Raw genomic sequence first — 24631 nt, forward strand, 5'->3', positions numbered from 1 at the left:
TCAGGAATATAAACAGGTGGTATCAATTAACCCTAGGCACAATTTTTAAAAACATAGAATGATATTTTGAGTAACATCAGGTAAATAAACTTGAAATTTTAGATGACATGGATAAATTTCTAGAAAACCTCAATTTACCAAATTTGATACAATAAAAAATAGAAAATCAGAATAATCCTATATTATTAAAGAAATAGAATTCATAATTTAAGGGGCGCCTGGGTGGGTCAGTCATTAAGCATCTGCCTTTGGCTCAGTTCATGGTCCCAGGGTCCTGGGATCGAGCCCCACAGCAGGCTGCTTCTCCTTCTCCCTCTGCTGCTCCCCCTGCTTGTGCGCTTTTGCTCTCTCTGCCAAATAAATAAGTAAAATCTTAACAAAAAAAGGATTCATAATTTAAGATCTAACTATAAGGAAATTTGCAGGCCCAGATGGCTTACTTCTTGAATTATTCCAAACATTTAAGAAATAATGCCAATCTTATACAATCCCATGCAGAGAAGAGAGAACAATTTCCAACTCACTGTATGAGATCAGCAAAACCTTAATACTAAAATTTAACAAGGACATTATAAGAAAGAAAAATTATAGGCTAATTTTTTTCAGAAAATACATGCAAAAATAACCTAAACAAAATATTAATAAAGTCTAACAATATTAAAAGAAAAATACATTGCAACTAGTTGGGATTTGGTTCAGGTTTGGAAGGTTAAGCTTCATATTCAAAAAACAATAAATAGCTGTTATAAACATTTCTCTCTCTTTTTTTAAGATTTATTTATTTGACAAAGAGAGAGAGAGCGAGAGAGGGAACACAAGCAGGGGGAGTGGGACAGGGAGAAGCAGGCTCCCAGAGGAGCAGGGAGCCCGACGTGGGGCTCAATCCCAGGACCCTGGGATCATGACCCGAGCCAAAGGCAGATGCTTAAAGACTGAGCCACCCAGGCGCCCTTGTTATAAACATTTCTTAAATCAATCAATATATTTCACATTGATAACATAAAGGATAAGTCATGTGATTATCTCAATAGTACAGAAAAAAACAATAAAATCCAACATCCATCCATGATAGATGGGAACTTTCCTAAGCAAGCAAAAGCATCTTTAAAAAAAACTACTGGGACGCCTGCGTGGCTCAGTCAGTTAAGCGTCTGCCTTCAACTTGGGTCATGATCCCGGGGTCCTGGAATTGAGTCCTGCATGGGACTCCTTGCTCAGCGGGGAGCCTACTTTCCCCTCTGCCTGCTGCTCCCCCTGCTTGTGCACTCTCTCTCTCACTCTCCGATAAATAAATAAAATCTTAAAAAAAAATCTATCAATAACTCATGGCCACACAAAACCTGTCCACAAATGTTTATAGCAGTTTTGTTTATATTTGCCAAAAACCGAAAGCAACCAAGATATCCTCCAGTAAATGAATGGATAAACAAACTGTGGTACATACATACAATAGAATATTATTCAGTGATGAAAAAATGCGCTATCAAGCCACCAAAAGACATGAAGAAACTTTAAATGCATATTACTTAGTGAAAAAAGCCAGTCTGAGGGGTGCCTGGGTGGCTCAGTCAGTTAAGCATCTGTCTTTGGCTCAGGTAATGATCTCAGGGTCCTGGGATTGAGCGCCGCCTCAGGCTCCCTGCTCAGCAGGGAGTCTGCTTCTCTCTCTCTCCCTCTATCCCTCTCCCCACTCATTCTCTCTCTCTCAAATAAATAAGTAATCTTAAAAAAAAAAAAAGGCCAGTCTGAAAAAGCTACACACTCTAGGAGTCCAATTATATGACCTCTTAGAAAAGAAAAAACTATAGAGACAGTAAAAAGATTACTAGGTTACCCGTTGTCAGGTGTTGAAAATAGGTGGGAGGGAAGGGAAGAATAGGTGGAACATGGTATTTTTAGGACAGGGAAACTATTCTGTATGGTACTATATATAATTATGGATACATGACCTTACACATTTGTCAAAATCCACAGAATTGTACAACGCAAAGAGTGAAACCTAATGTAAATTATGGACTTTAGTTAGTAATAGTATATGAATATTGGTTCATCAACTGTAACAAATATACCACACCAAGGCAAGATGTTAATAATAGGGGAACCTGGGGAGATAAGGGGGAAGGGAATATACATGGGAGTTCTCTGTATGTTCTGCTTGATTTTTCTTTAAACCTAAAACTTCTCTAAAAAACAAAGTCTACTAGTTTGGTTTTTTTTGTTTGTTTGTTTAAATATATAGCAAACAGCATACTTAATAGTAAAATGTTGAAAACTTTTCCTCTCAGATTAGGCACCAGATAAGGATGCCAACTATCACCACTTACATTCAACACAGTACTGGAGATCCAGTGACGTAAGACAAGAAAAAGAAAACCAATAACTAGTTTGGAAAGGGGGAAAAAAAAATCATTACTTGCATAAGATATGACTGTAGATGCACGAAATCTAAAAGAATCTATAAATTATTAGAATTACTGAAACACTGTATTCATTACTGAATACAAGATCAATAAATAAAAATCAATCATATTGCCATATAGCAGTATTAACAAATGAAAGAGAAAGTAAATAACATTTAAATTAATATAAAATAATATCAAGGGGCTCCTGGGTAGCTCAGTCGGTTAAGCATCTGCCTTGGCTCAGGTCATGATCTTGGGATCCTGGGATCAAGCCCCACGTTGGGCTCCCTGCTCAGCAGGGAGTCTGCTTCTCCCTCTCCCTCTGTCTCTGCCCCCACTCATGCTCTCTCTCTCTCTCTCTCTCAAATAAATAAATCTTTAAAAAAATATGATAAAATAAAATAATATCAAATCCCGGGCACCTGAGTGGCTCAGTCAGTTAAGTGTCTAATTCTTAATCTCGGCTCAGGTCATGATCTCAGGGTTGTAAGATCAAGCCCCGTCTCTGGCTCTGCACTGAGCACGGAGGCTGCTTAAGATTCTCTCTCCCTCTCCATTGTTCCACCCCCCAACCCATGCTCTCTCTTTTACAAAAAAAAAAAAAAAATATATATATATATATATATATATATGCACACACACACATATATAAAATACCTATATACACACATGCATATATATACTGTATATTCACACATATATATACACACACACATATAAGAACATATATACATATTCTTACATATATATAAAATACCTAGGATTAATCTAACAATTTAATAATCTTTTTTATAATCTAAAAGATGTATAAAATGTGCACCCAGACAGCTATAAAACACTTTAAAGAAGTGATAAATGGAAAGATATATTGTGTTCATGTACTAGAAGAATCAACATAGTGTGAAGATATTAATCTTCTCTCAAATTAATACGTAGATTCAGTGCAAATGCAATTAAAATCTAACAGATTTTTTTGTTTTTATTTGTGTGTGTGTGTGTGTAGAAACTGACAAGCCAATTCTAAAATTTATTCCAAAATGTAGAGGGCCAGGAATGGCCATAACACTTATTATAGAAGAAAAAAATTAGGAGGACCTGATCTACTAAACACCAAGATTTTTTATACAGTGATAGTAATCAGAACAATGCGATACTGGCACAAGAATATATAAGCAGACCAATGGAACAGAATATAGAGTCCAGAAACAGAACACCATATATTTGGGTACTTAATTTTTAGAATTAAAAATTCTTCTAGAGGCAATATGGGAAAATATTTTCATGACCTGATGATAGAAAGAGGTCTGAAACAGGATGTACAATGTATTACTCATAAAGAATAAAACTGATATATTGGAACATGCTTATTCATCAAAAGCACCACTTATTCATCAAAAGCACCACTAAGATAATCTGATAAAGGTATCTACAAAAATACCTATAGCAATTTCATACTTAATGGTGGACTATTGAACATTTTCCAAATGAGATGGGGAAAATGATTACTGCTATCATCACTTCTTTTCAATCTAAGGTCCTAGCTAGTATAACAAGGCAAGAAAAAGAAATAAAAGTTATTTAAGTACTGGATACTGTCAGATAACATGATTATATACATTATATACATAGAAAATTGAAAATAACCTACAGTTCAACTATTTAAACCCTAATAAGTGAATTTAGCAAGATCTCTAAATATGACATCAATATACAAAATCAATTGCATTTCTGTATACCAGCAAAAACAGAAAATGAAAGTTTAAAAGATACCATTTACAATAGTTTCAAAACACATTTAACGCCTAGGGATAAATTTAACAAAAGATATGTAATATCCTGACACTGAAAACTATAGACCTTACTAAGAGAAATTTTAAAAGACCGCAAAAAATGGAGAGATATTCCATGTTCATGGATTGAAGACTTAATACTTCTTACTGTAGTAAAGATAGCAATTATCCCCAAATTGATCTATAGTTGCAACATGATCTCAATCAAGTTTTTTTTTAATTTGCAAAAACTGATAAGTTGATTCCAAAATTTATGGAAATGCAAAAAGGCCAAGAAAAACCTGGGCAATTTTTTTTTGAAGATTTATTTATTCATTTTAGAGAGAGAGAGTGCATGCAAGTAGGAGTAGGGACAGAGAGCGAGAATCTTCAAGCGGTCTCCACGTTCAGCATGGAGCACAACACAGGGCCAGATCCAACAACCCTTGAGATCACAACCCCAGCCGAAACCAAGAGTCAGATGCTTAATGGACTGAGCCACCCAGGCGCCCCAAACCCAGGCAATCTTAAAAAAGAAGAGCGCTAACAGACTTATACTGCAGATATCAAGACATATCATACAGCTATAATAATATAGGTCAGCGTTATAAGTATAAGCAACTTCAAAATTAATGTTTTAAAAAGATTTAAAAATAGGGGAGCCTGGTTGGCTCAGTCATTAAGCATCTGCCTTCAGCTCAGGTCATGATCCAAGGGTCCTGGCATTGAGCCCTGCATTGGGCTCCCTGCTCCCTTGGGAGCCTGCCTCTTCCTCTCCCACTCCCCCTGCTTGTGTTCCCTCTCTCACTGGCTGTCTCTCTCTCTGTCAAATAAATAAAATCTTAAAAAAATAATAAAAAATAAATAAAATAAAAAGTTTTAAAAATAAAACTACAAGGGCACCTGGGTGGCTCAGTCAGTTAAGCATGCAACTCTTGATTTCAGCTCAGGTCTTGATCTCAGGGTTGTGGGTTCAAGCCCCGAGTTAGCTCTACACTGGGCATGGAGCCTACTTTTTAAAAAAAATTTTTAAATAAATATAAATAAAACTACAGCTCGAAACAATTTACATTACATAATCCAAAGGAAAAATTTTGCCTTGGATTCAGTATCAGGAGAATGTCAATCCCTTCAGCTAGATGAACTGAAAAAATTTCTTTTATCGGAGAATTAAGATATTATAGTCCATTGTGCTATCCTTTCCAGGAAACTTATGAATGCATAATAAGGAACTAATCAAAGGTGCTCCAAAACACATCTCTTGGCTTTTTTTAATATGCTTTTAATTTATTAGGTATTAAGTAAGTACTTCAAATTATTTTTAAATATTAAATAAGTAAATGACAAAGCTGTGCCTTCAATGCTTCAAAACCATTCTCCTTCCTTATTTGCCAAAGAAGCAACAGAAACAGCTAATTCCAAAGCCAACCAGAACCTGACAAATCAGAGATGTTTACCTGATCAAGCCCTTCCCCAGCTTTCCTGAGATTCTGTAGTTGGTAAACTTCCAGGTTTCTTCCATCATCCTGACAGCACATATCAATTACAACACAGCCCTGGTCCTCAAAGGCATTGATTTGATGAAAAGTAACAAAAGGTTTACTGTAGTACATTCCTGGAAGAAGCTGCAGGGGAAAATACAAACAATGAAAAAGAGATATTTTGTTTTTTCATTTTTTTTTCTTTAGGGGACAGATCCACAAAGTTTAGATTAAAAAGATTCCCTCCCCTTTAAATGGCAGGCCTAGTAAGTGTAAAAAGAATTTGGAATGTAGAAACAAACACTTTGATTTAAGCATCCTTGTTTAAGCCGTCACATTTCATATGAAATAATGAACTGGGGCTATCTGATACAAACCAATCAATGGTTACAACGAACTTAAAAGTCCTGATGATATATGGCCCAATGTTTTGAGGGATAAATAAATCCTGGATTCTATCTTACATGATTAAATAGAAAATACTACTACTAAGTAGCTTATGACTAACTCGCTGAAAAATGCATTCATTACCAAAAATGGGATTTTTTTTGTAATGAAATTAGGGTACAGTAAATTTAGGATATTATTTTTTTAAAGAAGCTAAAAGAAGACAAATATAATAGTACTACTAATCAAGAGTATAGAAAGATATTTAACCAGCGTGCCTTGGACTTTGGTAGGATTATCATATTTACATATCAAGAAGTCACAGAAGCAAGCAATTAAAATAACAGTGCAAAAGTTTCACTTTTGTTCACTGCACGAACAACGTTCTCTTTAGCAACTACTATGATACGGAAAAATCCATTCTAAGATGCCAAGAAGTTTTCCCAGGTGCTGTTATGGTTAAGTCAGATAATTAAAAGCATAAAACGATTTCTTACAATTTTCTAATATGCAAAACCTACCGTATTAAGTAATAAGTGAGCTAGGCCCACCTACGGAAGAAGGTAATATTCTTGATTAAGAGAGTCTTATGTAAGCAATGCCCAGGGAAGGTAAAAATCAACCATAGGAAAATGTATCTTTATGTCCAATCATTTTCATGATGAATATACACAAAATACTCCACCTGTCCAGTGTGCTTATCCACCACATGAAACCGTGTATTATACTGGGGTTCCCAGCTTATGCCATCTGAAAAGGCCTTTCCCCGAATTCTAGAAGTGACAATTTTCCACAAATTCATCTTTAGGGGCTGTTCAATGAAGATTATATAGTTCCTTGTCATTCCTAAAAGGTTCCAGCAAATAATAAAATGTTATTTGGCAAATTAGAGTTGTCTGAAGTGTGACAGTTACAGGGACTTATCTGAATGCCTAGACATAGTACGGCTGACCTAAGCAAAACCCATCCAGAAATAATCCTTCACCATTTCCCAGCTTTGCTTGACATATTTCCTGTTCCTACATAAAAAAAGGAACTGCTTAGAACAGCTTGGGTTGAATGCCCTCAGCTTGCTTTTTATCTTTCTTATTTTTCTTTTCAAGTTGTTTGTTTTAGGAACAAAGGAAAGAAGCATAATATTAAAGCGTCATTCGAGATCGAGATGTTTATTCTGTAATCCATTTGCTATTTATACTGAAGGTAAGGATTCAGGAGCAGATTGGCTATAAAAGTTTAGAACACAGAAAATAAATATTCTGAGAAAAAGCTGAAGCAATCAAACAGAATATGAATTTCCCCCAAGAAATATAGTCAAGACCTTTTCATGTACAATTATTACAACTGTGGCTTAAAGTTGCCTAATTTGAATTCTAGTCAATTTTTTTTTATGGTCAAATTATTTTTTTTTTATTAAGACTTCACTTTTTTAGAGGAGTTTCAGTTTTGTAACAAAATTAAAGGGAAGGTACAGAGACTTGTCATATGCCCTCTGTCCCCACACATGCATAACCTCCCTATTATCAACACCCCCACCAGAGTGGTCGGTACATTTGTTACACCTGATGAGCCTACACGGACACATCAGAAGCACTCAAAGTCCATAATTTACATTACGGTTCACTTTTGATGTTGTCAATTTTTAAGTAATTGCCAGTACTAAAATAAATATGTCTTTTTAGGCAGTCATTTGGCCAGGGTAAGAAGTATGTGACTAAACAGAATAAACTTAACTGGCATTAAAATGCAACCTTGGTCTCATTATCAGCATACTTGGATAAGCTGTATCAACACAATATTTGCCCAAACTAGTTCCTCTGCTACAGCGACATAAGGCAGATGCCACTGCAATTTACCTTATCTTCTGGGCTTACCAAAGCTATGATAGTAAGAAGGTTTCATCCTCTCTGTAGAGACAATAGAACATATCACCTGGGCTCCGTGGATTGTCTCCCCAAGATCCACCTTCTCTGGAGGAACCCGAATAACATTGTAGCAAGAACCTGGAAAACAAAGTCCTGTCTTATTTTACACACATTCCAAAATAAAAGATAACCCTCATACTCATGGACCACACAAAAGCAGTTAAGAGATTTATACAATATATGCCTGACATCCATATTTCATAAAGCGTTACTTCAAACAAAGACTTGGATAAAAAAATATTAACTTTGTGAAAGTCACATTAGATAAGGTTTTAAGGCAATATACACAAAGTAATCAACCAACAGTTCATTGCATTTTGTTTCATGATTAGCAGCTAACTTCATTGTACTTTAATGCTCTCAGAAGGTTACCTCCTCACTCCCCGAAGATGAATTCATTCTCTATAGGAAAAGATTAGGTACCAGCCAGGAATATCCTCAAATTCTATTTGTGCGTCTCCCCGCCCCAATCCCTACAACTACAACCTCCATTTGCCCCACACACACACTCCTTCTCTCCAGTCCTCTGGATCCCCGGGTTCACTCTGAGTCCTATCAACATCATTTCTCATCAATGCATTCATGCAATCACCTTCATTCATGTAATCATTCATCTTACTGCTTCATCAAGAATCAGCTCAGGTAACCACTCCTCAACTAGCACTCCCTAACTCTTCCCCACCCCAAAGGTATTTGGTGCCCTTCCTCTCTGCCCTGATTATATCTTATATAGTCATAGCCCTTATCTTACTGCACTATAATTTTGTGCTTGTTTATCTGCTTCCCAGTAGACTGGCGAGTTCTTCAAGGGCAGGAATTGTGTCTGATTCATCTTTGCATCCTCAGTACCAAGCAAGAACTTAGCATTCAACAGGCACAGTACAAATAGCTATCGATGGATTAATTAACAACGTATGTTTTTTAAATCATTCAGTGAATAAACAAATACTGAGGTCACATCAAATTATATTTCTGGTATTAGAATTGGCAATGCTGGTCCTGAAAAACTGGTGTAACTTACAGAATTTTGTAATCACTGAGCTTCTTTTGGAACAAGATAACCATACAGTTCTCTGTTCATTTATTCAGCAGTTACTTATTGAATGCCAACTCTATTCCAGGCACTCTTCTGAGTGTCCTAAGTTTATCTTCCAGACAATTGTATACGGCAGTGTACAAATATACAAAACACTCTTTTTTGATAAAGCTCAAATTCTAATAAAGCATCCATAAGTAAAAATACAAAGCATGAGATGACGATAAGATCTATAAAGAAAAATAAAACAGGGAACGGGGGATCAGGAGTAAGCGTATATAGATGAAGGCCACTGTTTGCAAATTTCGTTATGGTGATCTGAGAAGGCTTCACTAAGAAGGTGACATTTGAGTAAAGACCTGAAGGAGGTGAGGAATAGAGCCTTGAGGACACCTGGGAAAATCACATTCCAGGCAGAGAGAAGAGTAAATGCAAAGATTCTCAGCAAAGAGTAAGTCTGGAGTGCTCAAATAACAGCAAGGAGGCCAGTGTGGCCCTGTTATAGTAAACAAGAAGATTCTAAGGAGACGTGGTGGGTGCATTAAAAGGATAACTGGTTGATATGCTAATAATTAACTGATGTGGGACAGAAGCACGGAGACCCGTTAAGAAGCTATTACAATAATTCATATAAGAGAGGATAGTGGGCTCAAACCAGAGTGCCGGCAGCAGAGGTCATATGAAGTGACTGGATTTTTTATTTATTTTGAAGGCTCTGCTGCAATTGCTTTTTGACCAATTGGATACAGATGTGAGAGAGACGAGTGGGAAAGATGATTCTAAAATTATTGTCCTGAGCACTGGAAGGATGAAAGATCAACTGAGATGGGGAAAATTTTAAGCAGAAAAAAATCTAGGGGAAAATCTCAGGAGTTTGGTTTTTAGATAAATCAATGTTGTAATGCCTATTAGACATTCTAGTACAAACATTGAGTAAGCAATTGGATATGAAATACTGGAGAGGTCTGAGTTGGGGATATAGATATGTTCTGAGCACCCACTATATATAACAGTGATGAGTTATAAAATACAAGCTCTACAGTTCAAAAGTATCATATTACCATCTAACTGATTACATATATTTAATTAGTACTAAAAATCATCTGGATTGATTAGAGGATTTTTGTTCATTTTTATTTTTATTTTTTTAAGATTTTATTTATTTATTTGACAGAGAGACAGCCAGTGAGAGAGGGAACACAAGCAGGGGGAGTGGGAGAGGAAAAAGCAGGCTCCCAGTGGAGCAGGGAGCCCAACGTGGGGCTCGATCCCAGGACCCTGGGATCACGCCCTGGGCCGAAGGCAGACACTTAACGACTGAGCCACCCAGGCACGCCAATTTTTGTTCATTTTTAAAAGTCTTTTAAAGGTATCTGGAAAGGCTAAAACAATTAAAAGCTTTTTATTTCTTAAAGATAGAAGCAAGCACTTTATTATGAGAATCACTAAATTTCCCCAAACACAACTTAGGTACTCGAGTTCCCTGCAGGTACATGTACATATGAGTTCCAGTTCAAAAACTCCTCACTGGACTAAATCATCAAGTAAAAAGAACAAGGGGGAGGAGGAGAAGGAGAAGGAAAGAAAATTCCATTTTAGTTGAAATTAGGATTAGATAAAGAGAAGAACTGCCCATCTCAGTACCTGGATTAAGTGATAAGACTCAATTCACTAAATTTAACCACTCTTAGTTAATGAACTGTTCTAACCGCAAGTTGTGAAGCCCTGAGAAAGGCAGACACATACCCAGGAAACACCCAGCAGAGGACATCTCAGAAGAATACCCGCCCAATACTGAGTCTACCTCTGAGAGACTCTTCAGGACTTTGTATAATAGCAAATTGAGGCAAAGTAAAAAGACAGCCACATGATGACTAGACCTGGGATTCTCAAATATACAGGAGTCACTTAGCCCAAATCATCTGGGGACCTTGCTCAAATCTGCCAAGATAAGGGGTAAAAGGGTGGTTAAAATGCAGATTCTTGGCCCTTTTTCAGTTCTATCGAACCACAGTCTCTGAAGATAAAGCCCAGTATTATACATTGCTAGAAGTGTTCCAGAAAATTCTTAGGCACGCTAAAGGCTGAGAACCACTGATCTAATGACTATTTATTTTAGAATATATAATTCAGAACAGTTAAACAGTTTTTATCATATGATGAACTAGCTACAAAGTTATCTACTTGATTAACACAGCCAATTTATTAAGAAATGTATTTTCTGTCAACCATATTTTAATTAACAAGAAAATAGTTTTTGAAAAGATAGGTACTTCTACTTAGGAGAATTCTATGCAGCCTGGTTCTGCAAAATGTTTCTTTTTTTTTTTTTTTAATAATGATTTTTTATTATATTATGTTAGTCACCATACAGTACATCCCTGGTTTTCGATGTAAGGCTCGATGATTCATTAGTTGTGTATAACACCCAGTGCACCATGCAATATGTGCCCTCCTTACTACCCATCACCGGTCTATCCCATTCCCCCACCCCCCTCCCCTCTGTAGCCCTCAGTTTGTTTCTCATAGTCCATAGTCTCTCATGTTTCGTTCCCCCTTCTGTTTACCCCCCCCCCCTTTCTTTATCCCTTTCTTCCCCTACTGATCATTCTAGTTCTTATGTTCCATAGATGAGAGAAATCATATGATAGTTGTCTTTCTCTGCTTGACTTATTTCACTTAGCATTATCTCCTCCAGTGCCATCCATGTTGTAGCAAATGTTGAGAACTCGTTCTTTCTGATTGCTGAGTAATATTCCATTGTATATATGGACCACAACTTCTTAATCCAGTCATCTGTTGCAGGGCATCTCGGCTCCTTCCACGATTTAGCTATTGTGGACATTGCTGCTATGAACATTGGGGTGCATATGGCCCTTCTCTTCACTACGTCTGTATCTTTGGGGTAAACACCCAGTAGTGCAATGGCTGGATCATAGGGTAGCTCAATTTTTAACTTTTTAAGGGACCTCCACACTGTTTTCCAGAGTGGCTGTACCAACTTGCATTCCCACCAACAATGTAGGAGGGATCCCCTTTCTCCACATCCTCTCCAACAATTGTTGTTTCTTGCCTTGTCTATTTTTGCCATTCTAACTGGCGTAAGGTGGTATCTCAGTGTGGTTTTGATTTGAATTTCCCTGATGGCTAATGATTTTGAACATTTTTTCATGTGTCTGTTAGCCATTTGTATGTCTTCATTGGAAAAGTGTCTGTTCATATCTTCTGCCCATTTTTTGATTTGTTTATTTGTTTCTCGTGTATTGAGTTTGAGAAGTTCTTTGTAGATCTTGGATACCAGTCCTTTATCTGTAGTGTCATTTGCAAATATCTTCTCCCATTCCGTGGGCTGCCTCTTAGTTTTTCTGACTGTTTCCTTGGCTGTGCAGAAACTTTTAATCTTGATGAAGTCCCATAAATTCATTTTATCTTTTGTTTCTCTTGCCTTTGGGGATGTATCATGAAAAAGGTTGCTTTTGGGGCGCCTGGGTAGCGCAGTCGTTAAAGCGTCTGCCTTCGGCTCAGGGCGTGATCCTGGTGATCCGGGATCGAGTCCCACATCAGGCTCTTCCGCTATGAGCCTGCTTCTTCCTCTCCCACTCCCCCTGCTGTGTTCCCTCTCTCGCTGGCTGTCTCTCTGTCACATAAATAAATAAAATCTTAAAAAAAAAAAAAAGAAAAGAAAAAAAGAAAAAGGTTGCTTTGGCCGATGTCGTAGAGGTTGCTGCCTATGTTCTCCTCTAGGATTTTGATGGATTCCTGTCTCACATCAAGGTCTTTCATCCATTTGGAGTTTATTTTTGTGTATGGTGTGAGATAGTGGTCAAGTTTCATTCTTTTGCATGTAGCTGTCCAATTTTCCCAGCACCATTTATTGAAGAGACTGTCTTTTTCCCACCGGATGTTTTTTCCTGCTTTATCAAATATTAGTTGCCCAAAGAGCTGAGGGTCCATTTCTGGGCTCTCTATTCTGTTCCATTGGTCTATGTGTCTGTTTTTGTGCCAGTACCATGCTGTCTTTGTGATCACAGCTTTGTAGTACAGCTCGAAATCCGGCATTGTGATGCCCCCAGCTTTGTTTTTCCTTTTCAACAGTTCCTTGGAGATTCGGGGTCTTTTCTGGTTCCATACAAATTTAAGGACTATTTGTTCCAGTTCTTTGAAAAACGTTCTCGGTATTTTGATCGGGATAGCATTGAAAGTGTAGATTGCTCTGGGTAGCATGGACATTTTAACTATGTTAATTCTTCCGATCCATGAGCATGGAATATCTTTCCATCTTTTTATGTCTTCCTCAATGTCTTGTAAGAGTGATTTATAGTTTCTAGAATAAAGGTCCTTTACGTCTCTGGTTAAGTTAATTCCAAGGTAACGTATGGTTTTTGGTGCTATTGTAAATGGGATGGATTCCCTAATTTCTCTTTCTTCGTTCTCGTTATTCGTGTACAGAAATGCAACTGATTTCTGAGCATTGATTTTGTATCCCACCACGTTACTGAATTGCTCTATAACTTCTAAGTTTGGGAGTGGCTTCTTTTGGGTTTTCCATATAGAGTATCATGTCATCTGCGAAGAGAGACATTTTGACTTCTTCTTTGCCGATTTGAATACCTTTGATCCCTTTTTGTTGTCTGATTGCTGTTGCAAGGACTTCTAGTACTATGTTGAATAATAGTGGTGAGAGTGGGCATCCTTGTCGTGTTCCTGATCTTAAGGGAAAGGCTTCCAGCTTTTCCCCATTGAGAATAATATTTGCAGTAGGCTTTTCATAGATGGCTTTTATGAGATTGAGAAATGTACCTTCTATTCCTACACTCTGAAGGGTTTTAATCAGGAAAGGATGCTGTATTTTGTCAAATGCTTTTTCGGCATCGATTGAGAGGATCATATGGTTCTTGAGTCTTTTCTTGTTGATATGATGTATCACGCTGATTGATTTGCGAATATTGAACCACGCTTGCATCCCAGGTATGAATCCCACTTGATCGTGGTGGATAATCCTTTTAATGAACTGTTGGATTCTATTAGCAAGTATCTTGTTGAGGATTTTGGTGTCCATATTCATTAGGGAAATCGGTCTGTAATTCTCCTTTTTGAGGGGGTCTTTGCCTGGTTTGGGGATCAAGGTAATATTGGACTCATAGAATGAGTTTGGTAGCTTTCCTTCTGTTTCTATTTTTTGAAATAGCTTTAGGAGAATAGGTATTATTTCTTCTTTGAATGTTTGGTAGAATTCCCCAGGAAAACCGTGCAAAATGTTTCTTGACTAAGAAATAATTATTTACAATATTTTAATATGTTGCTAAGGGAAGAAAAAACAGACCAAAAAAAGTATATAGATACCATTTTTTTAAAAAGGAATCTTTTTTTTAGTGATCAAAAAAGATGGATGGACTAAAAAACTCCTGAGTCAGTTTACCCATTTGCTGAAACATTTTACCTAAAAGGGTGTTTGCTGTGTTCTATAACAGCTTTGAAGGATACATCCATATCCTAGATCAGGTAATAAAGAAGAGGAGAGAGACCTGGGTGATGAAGTTTCAGAGTACCCTATCTCTACTTGAGCCAGTAAAAAACAAACCTGCAGTATTCATTTTAATATACATCACATGTGTAAATATGGAGAGGTAGAGACCAACAACCTGCAAAAAGCCAATTACTCACCAAAACTATACATTAACCTACACAAAAGTTAAACTCTACAGAGGTTTCACAGGTTATAGATGATAGATTGACAGCTAAGATAGATGGAAACATCTAACACCTACCCATTTCTTTTTTTTTAAGATTTTATTTATTAGAGAGAGAGAGAGCATCGGAGGGGAGAGGGTCATTGGAAGAAGCAGACTCCCCGCTGAGCAGGGAGCCTGATGTGGGACTCGATCCTTGGACTCAGGGATCATGACCTCAGCCGAAGGCATTTGCTCAACCAACTGAGCCACTCAGGTGCCTAACCCATCTCTTTTCAAACAGAAAGCCACCTACTCAGGTTATAGGAACATGAATTTGCATGCTCTGAGAGTCTTCTGTACTCAGCAATGAATAATTACTAAGACGGTCTATCAGAGTGACTTTGGGTGTGATTCAGGCTCAAGACCAGTCTTACACACTCAGAAGCTTGCCTAAGCAAGTATCTTAAACTTTCTCAGGGTTCACTGCCATTGTCTGTAAAATGGGTGCGATAATAGTACCTTTCTCAGAGTTGTTACAAGGATTAAAGAAAAAATATATGGAAAAATGCTTAACACCAGCATATCCTAGATACTCACACTCAATAAATGTTAGCTATCATTATTAGCTAGTAGAACTTTCTGGGGCAGATTGGTAGGCAGTTGGAAGAGTATGTGGATGACCAGGAAAGAGATGTGATATAAACAGCTGTAAATACAACCACACTATAACCTTAACTTACCTTGAAATGTGTTATTCCCATCATAAAAATAAATTCCTTCCCATGTGATAAACAATGTACCTTCCCCATATCTCTTTGCTGCAGCATTCTACATTTTTTTGTACTTACAATATGATACTTTTAAGAAATTCAAGTTTGAGAAATACATATTAAAAATCCCTACAATGCCTGTGAGCCGAAAAGCACAACAGAACATAAAAACGTAAGTCATGCTGAAAAGGTCAAATAGAAAATTAGTTGCTAAGTGTATGTGCAAAAGGACCACAGAACACAGTAAATTATATACTTTAAACTCAGTTATACCACTTTGGAGATTTCTTTCTGAACCGTCCAAAGTTCCCGTAGGCTTACAACCTTAACCATAATGAAACCCTGGGAAGAGAGTTAACTCCTAATTATTTTTAAAAAGACCTCCACCCCAACTTTACCATGTGGCCCATAGGAGTTCCCCATGTTGTATGCTGTTCCATCTGGGTCATAATGAGGATGTGCAGTTGCTCCATTAACAGCAATAAATTTGCTCCAGTCTACCTGCAAATTTAAAACCATCAGGGACTTTTAAATGTTACATAGGCAGATCTCTACTTAGACACAGAGACATTACGAATGTGTCAAATATTTTAAAAATAGAATAGGAAAACTATATAGTATATGCCTTAATATCTCACCTCTGAGAAATCAAAATTATTTTTCCTACTAAAGAAATGGAGACTAAATAATAAACAAACAAAAACTCTACCACCAACAACAACAAATGGACAAAAACAATTATCCAATAAGGATTTTTTTCCCCCAAGATCACAGGAAAGTACAAAAAAATAAGAATTAAAATTAAAATTCTGGTCTAAAATTTTATTTATTTTTAATTAATGTGCTAAGTGAACGCACTATGGGTCTAGACAATCTCTAGTTCAATTCTACCTGTAGTTATTAGGAAGAGCATGAAATGGACAAAGTCAATCGGTACTATTCTATTTCTCCTCTACCATAGTCTTCAGATACTAGGAGTAAGGAAGAAGAAGTCTAAAATTGTCTTTTTTTAAGATTTTATTGATTTTAGAGAGTAAGAGAAAGAGAGGTGGGGGCAGAAGGAGAAAGAGAATCCTGAAGCAGACTCCCCGCTGAGCACTGAGATGGACTCAGGGCTCAATCCCAGGACACCGAGATCATGACCTGAGTGGAAATTAAGAGCCAGCCACTCAACTGCCTGAGCCACCCAGGCACCCCTCCAATTTCTTCTTCAGATATCTACTACTCTAAAAAGTATTTTGAAAGGAAAGAAATTTTAGGGTCTATTTTACTAATTTTATAGCCATTATTTTACCTTTTCTGTTTTTTCCAGAGTTTTAATGTCCACTTTATTCATAAAGTTGGTCTCAGTGCTAACATAGTAGTCACCCTTGTACCGCACATAGTTGACATTGGTATTGTCAGTTATTGCTGAAACCAAACCCCAGAGTTAAACACCACAATGTAGTGTAGCACACAACATCAGAGCAACAACACAGTTTAAACATCCTCTCATACCAAAAAAAAAAAATCTATTTCAAAATATATATTTATATAGATTGACACATATCATAACTAAATAATCATCACTTTCACCCACAAATTCTGGGTACACTAAAGGCTACTTACCAGGCAGCTCAAACTTTGACATGAAACGTTCAAAAACATTCTTGCATGGATCAGGGAGAGCCAATGTGCCAAATTCTGATATCACAATTCGGTCATTAACACTATTGGCCTTATATGTATCACTCTGTAGGAACTTGCTTCTATAGGTCACTGTGCCCTTCTCCATCCTGAACTGGTGAAGCAAAGCCATTCCATCAAACCAGTGATTGTACCTTCAAACAGGAGCAAAAACAGAAAAATAAATACCAGTAAGAAAAACACAGGATAAATATGAAAGCCTTCAAATACTGAAATAAGGAATCCGAATGGGTTCCCAGCACAACTTGATTATTCACAAAACTTGAGATTAAGGGGTGATGACTTTTGAGTATATCCTGGGGTACAATGGAAAAGAGCAACCTACATTTCCTGACCCCTACTCTATCAAAAAACTCATACTTAGAAAGCTAAAAAAAACCTCCAAATTGGTGATTATTAAGATAATTTTGATTTTTACCCTATAGCCAAGAGAATAACATGCAAAGATATGGAATATTTGACAGTTTCTCAATTAAAATGGGTTCCTAAGCTTTTAGAAACAGTTACATATTCACATCTTATATTTTCCCTTTACTTTAAAATTTTTCAACTTATCAGAATTATGCTAAAGTAAACAAGATGACTGTCCTTACTGGATAATCATTTTTGTACATACAATTACAGTAGAAATGATCTATTTAAATAATGGAATATCAAAAAACTACAAGGAAAAGTTGGTAGTTTTGCTTTTTAAAGGGCTTCACATCATACAATCTTTTCATTCTTGTGCTTGATGGAGTGAATGCTTAAGGTCTTCAGCACGGATAAGCAAGACTAACACCATTGCCTTAAGGCAATGGTCCCAAAAGCAGGGAATCAAAGACATATTCGTACACCCATGTTTATAGCAGCATTATTTACAATAACCAAAAACTAAGCAACCCAGTGGCCATTAAAAAGGAAGGAAATTCTGTCACATGCTACAACATAGAAGAAGTTTGAGGACATTGTTATAAATGAAATAATCCAGTCTCTGTCTCACACACACACACACACACACACACACAAGGTATAGTTTCAGTTTTGCAGGAAGAAAAAGTTCTGAAGATCTGTTTCACAATGTGAATAAACTTAACACTAACCTTTACCCCTAAAAATGGCTAAAGATGGTAAATTTTATGTTATATGGGTTTTTTAAAAGATTTTATTTATTTGAGAGACAGAGAGAGAGAGAGAGACAGCACGAGCAGGGTGAGGGGCAGAGGGAGAGGAAGAAGCAGACTGCGCTGAGCACAGAGACCAAAGCGGGGCTCGATACCAGGACCCTGAGATCATGACCTGAGCCAAAGTCAGATGCTTAACAGACTGAGCCACCCAGGCACCCCTATGTTGTGTTTTTCACCACAATAAAAAAAAAAAAATCCAGGAAATAAAGTTAAAAAAAAAAAAAACCCTTTACCCAGTGGTTTGAGATGCCATCTTTATTATTAACCTAATTTCCATTCATTTTTGGGTTTCTTGGCTTTCTACTCTATATCACTTGCCTATTTATTCATGCACTGAATAATGTGTAATCATTGATGCTTTATAGTATTTTTTTAAGATTTATGTATTTAGGGGGCGCCTGGGTGGCACAGCGGTTAAGCGTCTGCCTTCGGCTCAGGGCGTGATCCCAGCGTTATGGGATCGAGCCCCACATCAGGCTCCTCCGCTATGAGCCTGCTTCTTCCTCTCCCACTCCCCCTGCTTGTGTTCCCTCTCTCGCAGGCTGTCTCTATCTCTGTCGAATAAATAAATAAAATCTTAAAAAAAAAAAAACATTTATGTATTTATTTGATAGAGAGAGAAAAAAAAGAGCATGAACAGGAGGGGCAGAGGGAGAGAAAGAGAGAGAGATCTCAAGCAGGTTCCATGCTGAGCATAGAGCCCGATGCAGGGCTCTATCTCATGACCCTGAGATCATGACCTGAGCTGCAATCAAGAGTCAGATCCTTAACTGACTGTGCCACCCAGGCACCCCATAGTATATTTTAATGTCTGGAAGGGCTAGTCCCTTCACTGAAAAATCTTTTTTAGTATTTTCCTGACTATTCTTGAGTATTTATTTTTCCATATAAACTTTATATTGATTTGTCTAACTTCCTTTAAAAACTGGTTAGAATTCTCATTAAGGTTGTATTAAATTTTAAAATTAACTTAGGGAGTACTGACATCTTTATGTTGTTGAATTATCCTATTCAAGAACACAGGATGATTTTTCATTTGTTTAATTGTGTTTTTCAGGAGTGTTTTAAAGTTTGCACATTTCTTGTTAAATTCCTAAATATTTAATCCTCTTTGTTGCAACTTTAAGGGTTTTTTCCACCATTATGCTCCCTAAGTGGTTATTGTTGGTGTATATGAAGGCTATTGATTTCGGTAGGCTAATTTTACACCGTTATCTTACCTTTTATTGTTTGAGTTAGTATTGTCATTGATTCTGTGTGGTTTTCCAGGTTTACTAAGATATCATCTGCAAATAGAGATAGTTTTACTCTACTAATCCTTGTGCCTCTAATCAATTTCTTTAGTCTAACTGTATTGGTTACATCTGGTTGAAAAGCAGTGGAATAGTGGCCATTTTCTCCTTGTTCCTGTCTTAAAGAAAATACTTGCAGTTTTTCCCAATTTAATACTACTGGTTTTAAGGCTAAGATTAAAATATATTATACGTATGTATATATATATACATCTATATAAATACACACGTGTGTATATCCATGTACACACACATATATTTATATACATATATTTTCTATATATACATACGGATTACATATACACATATATTTATATGTGTGTATACATATACATATATACTTACATATGTATACATAAAATCATGTTAAGAAAGTATCCATCAGGAGTGCCTGGGTGGCGCAGTCATTAAGCGTCTGCCTTCGGCTCAGGGCGTGATCCCAGCGTTCTGAGATCGAGCTCCACATCAGGCTCCTCCACTGGGAGCCTGCTTCTTCCTCTCCCACTCCCCCTGCTTGTGTTCCCTCTCTCGCTGGCTGTCTCCCTCTCTCTCTGTCAAGTAAATAAATAAAATCTTAAAAAAAAAAAAAGTATCCATCAAGTCCTGTTTTCTTGAATATTTTTATGAAGAATGGATGTTGAGTTCTGACAAAAGTTTTGTCAGCATTTATGGAGATAATCCTGCAATTATTTATTCTAAACCCTATTAATATGGTATATGGTATTAATGGATTTCCAAATAATGCACTTAGTTTGCCTTATCATAGTGAATTATATTTTTATTTAGTGTTGGATTCTATTTGTTAATAAAATATTTATTTGTCTTGTATTAGTACTATGTATTTTATATTTTTTCATGGATATTCATAAATAATACGAATAAGTAATAGTTTTCTGTACTGTCTGTATCATGTGTAGATAGTCAATATTACACTTGTTCCATAAAAAGAAGTGGAAAGTTTCCCTTCATTTTCAATTCTCTTTAATAATGTATAGAGCATCGGGACTATTTGATATTTGAAGGTTTGGTAGCATTTCTCTGTGAAGAAATCTGGGCCTGGTGCTTTTTTTGAGAGGTGGCTACTTAGTAAGTATCTCTTTTTCCTCTATGGAAATTGTTCTGTTCACACATGCTGTCTCTATTAATTAATGTCCCAGGAAACCATGCATTTCACAAGGTTCTCAAAAGTATTTGCTGGGAGGCCTGCAAAGTCTCCTGTACATTTTTATCTGTTTCGATGGTTTCCTTTCCCCCTGCCATTTCTTGTTTTGCACATCTGTGCTTCCTCCCTTTTTCTTCTTGACTGTGTTAGCTAGTGGTTTCTCTGTTTGGGTAATTTTTTTCAAAAAACACTAAAAAGAAAATAATTTCAATAATTATTGCTATTCTAATCTAAACACCTCTAAAACCACAATACACAGTCCCAAACACAATACTCTGGGTGTAACAGCAGACACTCAGTTTCTTCATTTAAGAAACTTCATATTCTTTTCTTTCTTTCTTTTTTTTGGCGGGGGGGGGAGTTACCACCTCATATTGTTGACTCACACTGAGCTATCAACCAAAACCCCTAAGTAATTTTTAACACACTTTGCTGCTAAACCACATCACTTTCATCCTTGTGCTTGTAAAATTTCTCTTCCTCTACATATATCTTTAATAATATTCAACTTGTTAGATTCCATCTCATAAGATCCTGACTTGTGCCAAGACTAGTGCTTACAGGCACATAACTAACTATGTCATACAGTTGTTCTCTGAGACAACAGACAAGCATTAAAAAATACTATCCATGTACAGAAGGAGCAACAGGATGGAAGGATGTGGGAATCAGAGAAGGGTCTAGAAGAAAGAAGACATCTGTCGGGTTCCCTAAGGGTGTTTGCCAGTTGGAGAAGGGGAGAAGGGCATCCTAGGAAGAGGTGGTGGAAGAAGAAAGAGAGAGAGAGAGGAAGGAAGGAAGGAAGGAAGGAAGGAAGGAAGGAAGGAAGGAAGGATGGAAGGAAGGAAGGAAGGAAGGGGGAGAGGGAGGGAGGAAGGAAGGGAAGAGTGAGCAGGGAAGGAATATGGTATCCTGGAGGAACAGCCAGTTAAAAATTTGTGTGTGGGAAAGTCTTCAGCGGCCGGTGATGATGGTGGAGAGATAGGTCAGCACAAGACCTATCTGCACTTAGATTTACAGCTCAAAGACCTTCAACAGCAACATGTGGGGTTTTGAAACAGGAGAGTGAAACAGTGAGAACTGCATCTTAGAAAGCTCACTCTGGACACGCAGTAGAACACGGGATAGAATGAGGAGCATCCAGATTGGGAGAAAACAATGAGGAGATCAGGCAATAATTCAGGTGAGAAATTATGAGAACCTGAACTGAAGCAGTATCATTAGAAAAGGACAAACTCCAGATACAAGTCCCGTGACTGATAGGATAAAAGCAGTGACAAAAAGGGAAGGTTCAAAAAGTCATACCTGAGGGATAATTTGCTTTCACTGAGGGTTCAGTTTTGAACAAGAGTCTGAGCTTTTTGAAGCCATCAGAGTAAAGATGTTCTATAGCCAGTTGGCAAAATACAGGTGTTAGAGCCCAAGAGATGGGGCTGGGGGTGGGAGAGCATGTTTGAGAGTAGCTGTGTGTGACAGGCATAGGCCAGGTGCAAAGAAGACAGTCACTACCATCTACTGAGTGCTTACTACCTGCCAGGACTAGCTAAGCACTTGACCACATCCTTTCCTATGGGTGTATAAAAATAAGCATATATTTTAATTTATATATAAATATAAAATATTATTTTAAGTGTATTTCTTTATCTCACACACATGCATTGATACTGTGAATTTTAAAGATGTGGAAACCAATGTACAGAGTACATACCCAGGGTGTCAGGGCTGGTAAGAGGTAGAAAGGGATTTGAATTCAGTGCTGACCCCAAATCCTGGGATCTTACAACACCCCAACAAGTAAGGTGAACTATAAAAAGTAATTTGGCAGGAAAGGGAGTGGGGAGAGAGGTCACTGAAAGGAAAGAAGAAAATGAAAACATACTGACTGCCAATTCTTGTCAGCCACTGAATGAGGCACTCATTGTCTCCTTTAATTCTCATACCCAGTCATTAAAATCTATGTAATTAGCCTCGTTTCTCATATGGGAAAACTTGCTCAAGACCACATCACTGATAAATGGCAAAATGGGATCTGAATCCACTCCATCTTACTCCAAAGAATGTATTATTTCTACTATACCAAAGAAAGCAAATAACGAGAGAAGAGGAATACTCAGGGCAGAGGCTGGGATATATCAATATCAAAGGCACCAGTGAAGTGAGGTGAGCCAGGAAAAATTTATTTTTAGAATGAGCAATCTGATGATGGATAGAAAAATAATCAGGAGAGGGTGCCTGGTTGGCTCAGTTGGTTAAGTATTTGCCTTAGGCTCAGGTCCTGATCTCAGGGTCCTGGAATCAAGCACAGCATCTAGCTCTCTGCTCAGCAGGAAGTCTGCTTCTCCCTCTCCCTCTGCCCCTCCTCACATTCCTGCGTGCTCTCTCTCTCTCTCAAATAAATAAAATCTTTTTTAAAAAAGGAAAAGAAAAAGAATCAGGAGAAATTGTTATGGAGGAATTCAGGGATAAGTGCATTTTAAGAGGGGTGGTCAATAATGTCAAACACTGTTAAAAAGTCAGGCTAAGGACTGGAAAGCCCATTTCGTTTAATAATTAACAGGCTTTGGTGACCTTTTTGAGAATAGATACAGTGGAGTGGTGGGTTAAAAGTCAGAGGGCAACAAACTGAGAAGACACCAGGAAGCAGGTAAACAGAGGCAGTGAGGGAAGGAAAACAGGTATTAGCTGGAGGGGAAGGTGGAATAGGGAATGAGGGTGTTTTAGGATGAGGGGACATCTGGAGGCTGAGATGAGGGGTAGGTGAAGGAGAAACAGACACAAGGAGAGGGTATGAATGAAGAGGCAAGGTTTCAGAGGAGAGGACCAGGGCCACTTCCTCCTCTGATCATGAGGAGGCAGGAGAAGGTACTTCTATGGAGAAGTTTGGAAGTGAGGAAGAGAGCAGTGGAAGGAGTTCCAAACCAATCACCCCTCTTCACTGTGAAGTAGGCCCGCTTGCCCGTTGACAGTGAGAGGGACAAACAGAGTGAAGGAGGCTCAGGAAGGGACGCTGCAGGAAGCTGGGAAGTACAGTGACCGATAAACTTGCCCCCGCGACACCAAGGACTCAACCAGGGCTGCAAACCAGGATTTGGTCACTGAATCCACCAGCGGGGTTGTGTGGTCTCCTCTGGAACTGCTGGGCAGGCCCGTGCGGAGGGAAGCAGGGATGGGCTCCTCGAGGACTGGCAGCCGTCAGAGGGGGGCAGCGGTCCGCAGGGCACAGGAAGCGCGGAGGGTGGTGAGAGGGTATTTGAAGTGACTGACAGTGGAAGCTGCACCGGGGACAAGAAGTCAAAGCAGCGCTGATAAACTGAGAGGACAGAGAAGACAGAGCAGGGGAGAGCCTGAGGACATTGAAAATAAGTCTGATGGGAATGGAGGAGTGTGGACATTGGGGTTTTGAGCAGAGAACAGAGTCTCAGAGTTCAAGATGTCAAGGGCAGGACGATTCTGTGGAGTAAGTTCCGGCATGTGGCCTTGTAGTGGCACAGAGGGGACAGTCACTGCAGTGGGGATGGGAGGCTGCACCACCTTCGTCACGGATCCTGAAGTCAGTCCAGGAGAGCGGTAGGTATTAAAAGGCTGAGGACAGGTCCTAGTCTATCCAGATTCACGTCATTTAAAAAACTGATAAGCATGCAATCATTGATACCATGGACGAAATCACTGATAAGATACTTTTGATTGACGAAGGGCCTTTGTCATGTCACTACTACGTCCGCATGTTGACAGAGACTCCCGAAGGGCATCTCAAAGGGACCAGAGACTCATGACTGAGTGGGGCTGCTCTCATCTGCAGGTTGGGGTGCCCTGGGCTTTAGGTCTCCGCCTGCCCAGGAAGTCTGACCTGGTGAGCCGAGCACCAAACCGAACCTCCTCTTTGACC

General features: G+C 38.1%; 1 protein-coding gene across 3 annotated transcripts in view; it reads right to left on the reverse strand.

The window, feature by feature from the left end:
• The window catches only part of BCO2 (beta-carotene oxygenase 2), a 106150-nt gene that overhangs the window by 8872 nt on the left and 72647 nt on the right, over positions 1-24631 (reverse strand). For 2 of the 3 annotated variants that reach the window (XM_045797778.2, XM_045797775.2), the window contains exons 3-8: positions 17048-17259; positions 16734-16849; positions 15838-15940; positions 7911-8039; positions 6725-6885; positions 5629-5796 (exon numbers count right to left, since the gene is read on the reverse strand). In XM_045797778.2, the coding sequence (XP_045653734.1) occupies positions 5629-5796; positions 6725-6885; positions 7911-8039; positions 15838-15940; positions 16734-16849; positions 17048-17259 (889 nt within the window). The remainder of the gene's footprint in view (positions 1-5628; positions 5797-6724; positions 6886-7910; positions 8040-15837; positions 15941-16733; positions 16850-17047; positions 17260-24631) is intronic. The other variant, XM_087868440.1, reaches the window with a different exon arrangement.

Source organism: Ursus americanus, chromosome 16 (genome assembly GCF_024610735.1).
Source record: "Ursus americanus isolate L20-20 chromosome 16, mUrsAme1.1.p, whole genome shotgun sequence".
Lineage (NCBI taxonomy): Eukaryota > Metazoa > Chordata > Mammalia > Carnivora > Ursidae > Ursus > Ursus americanus.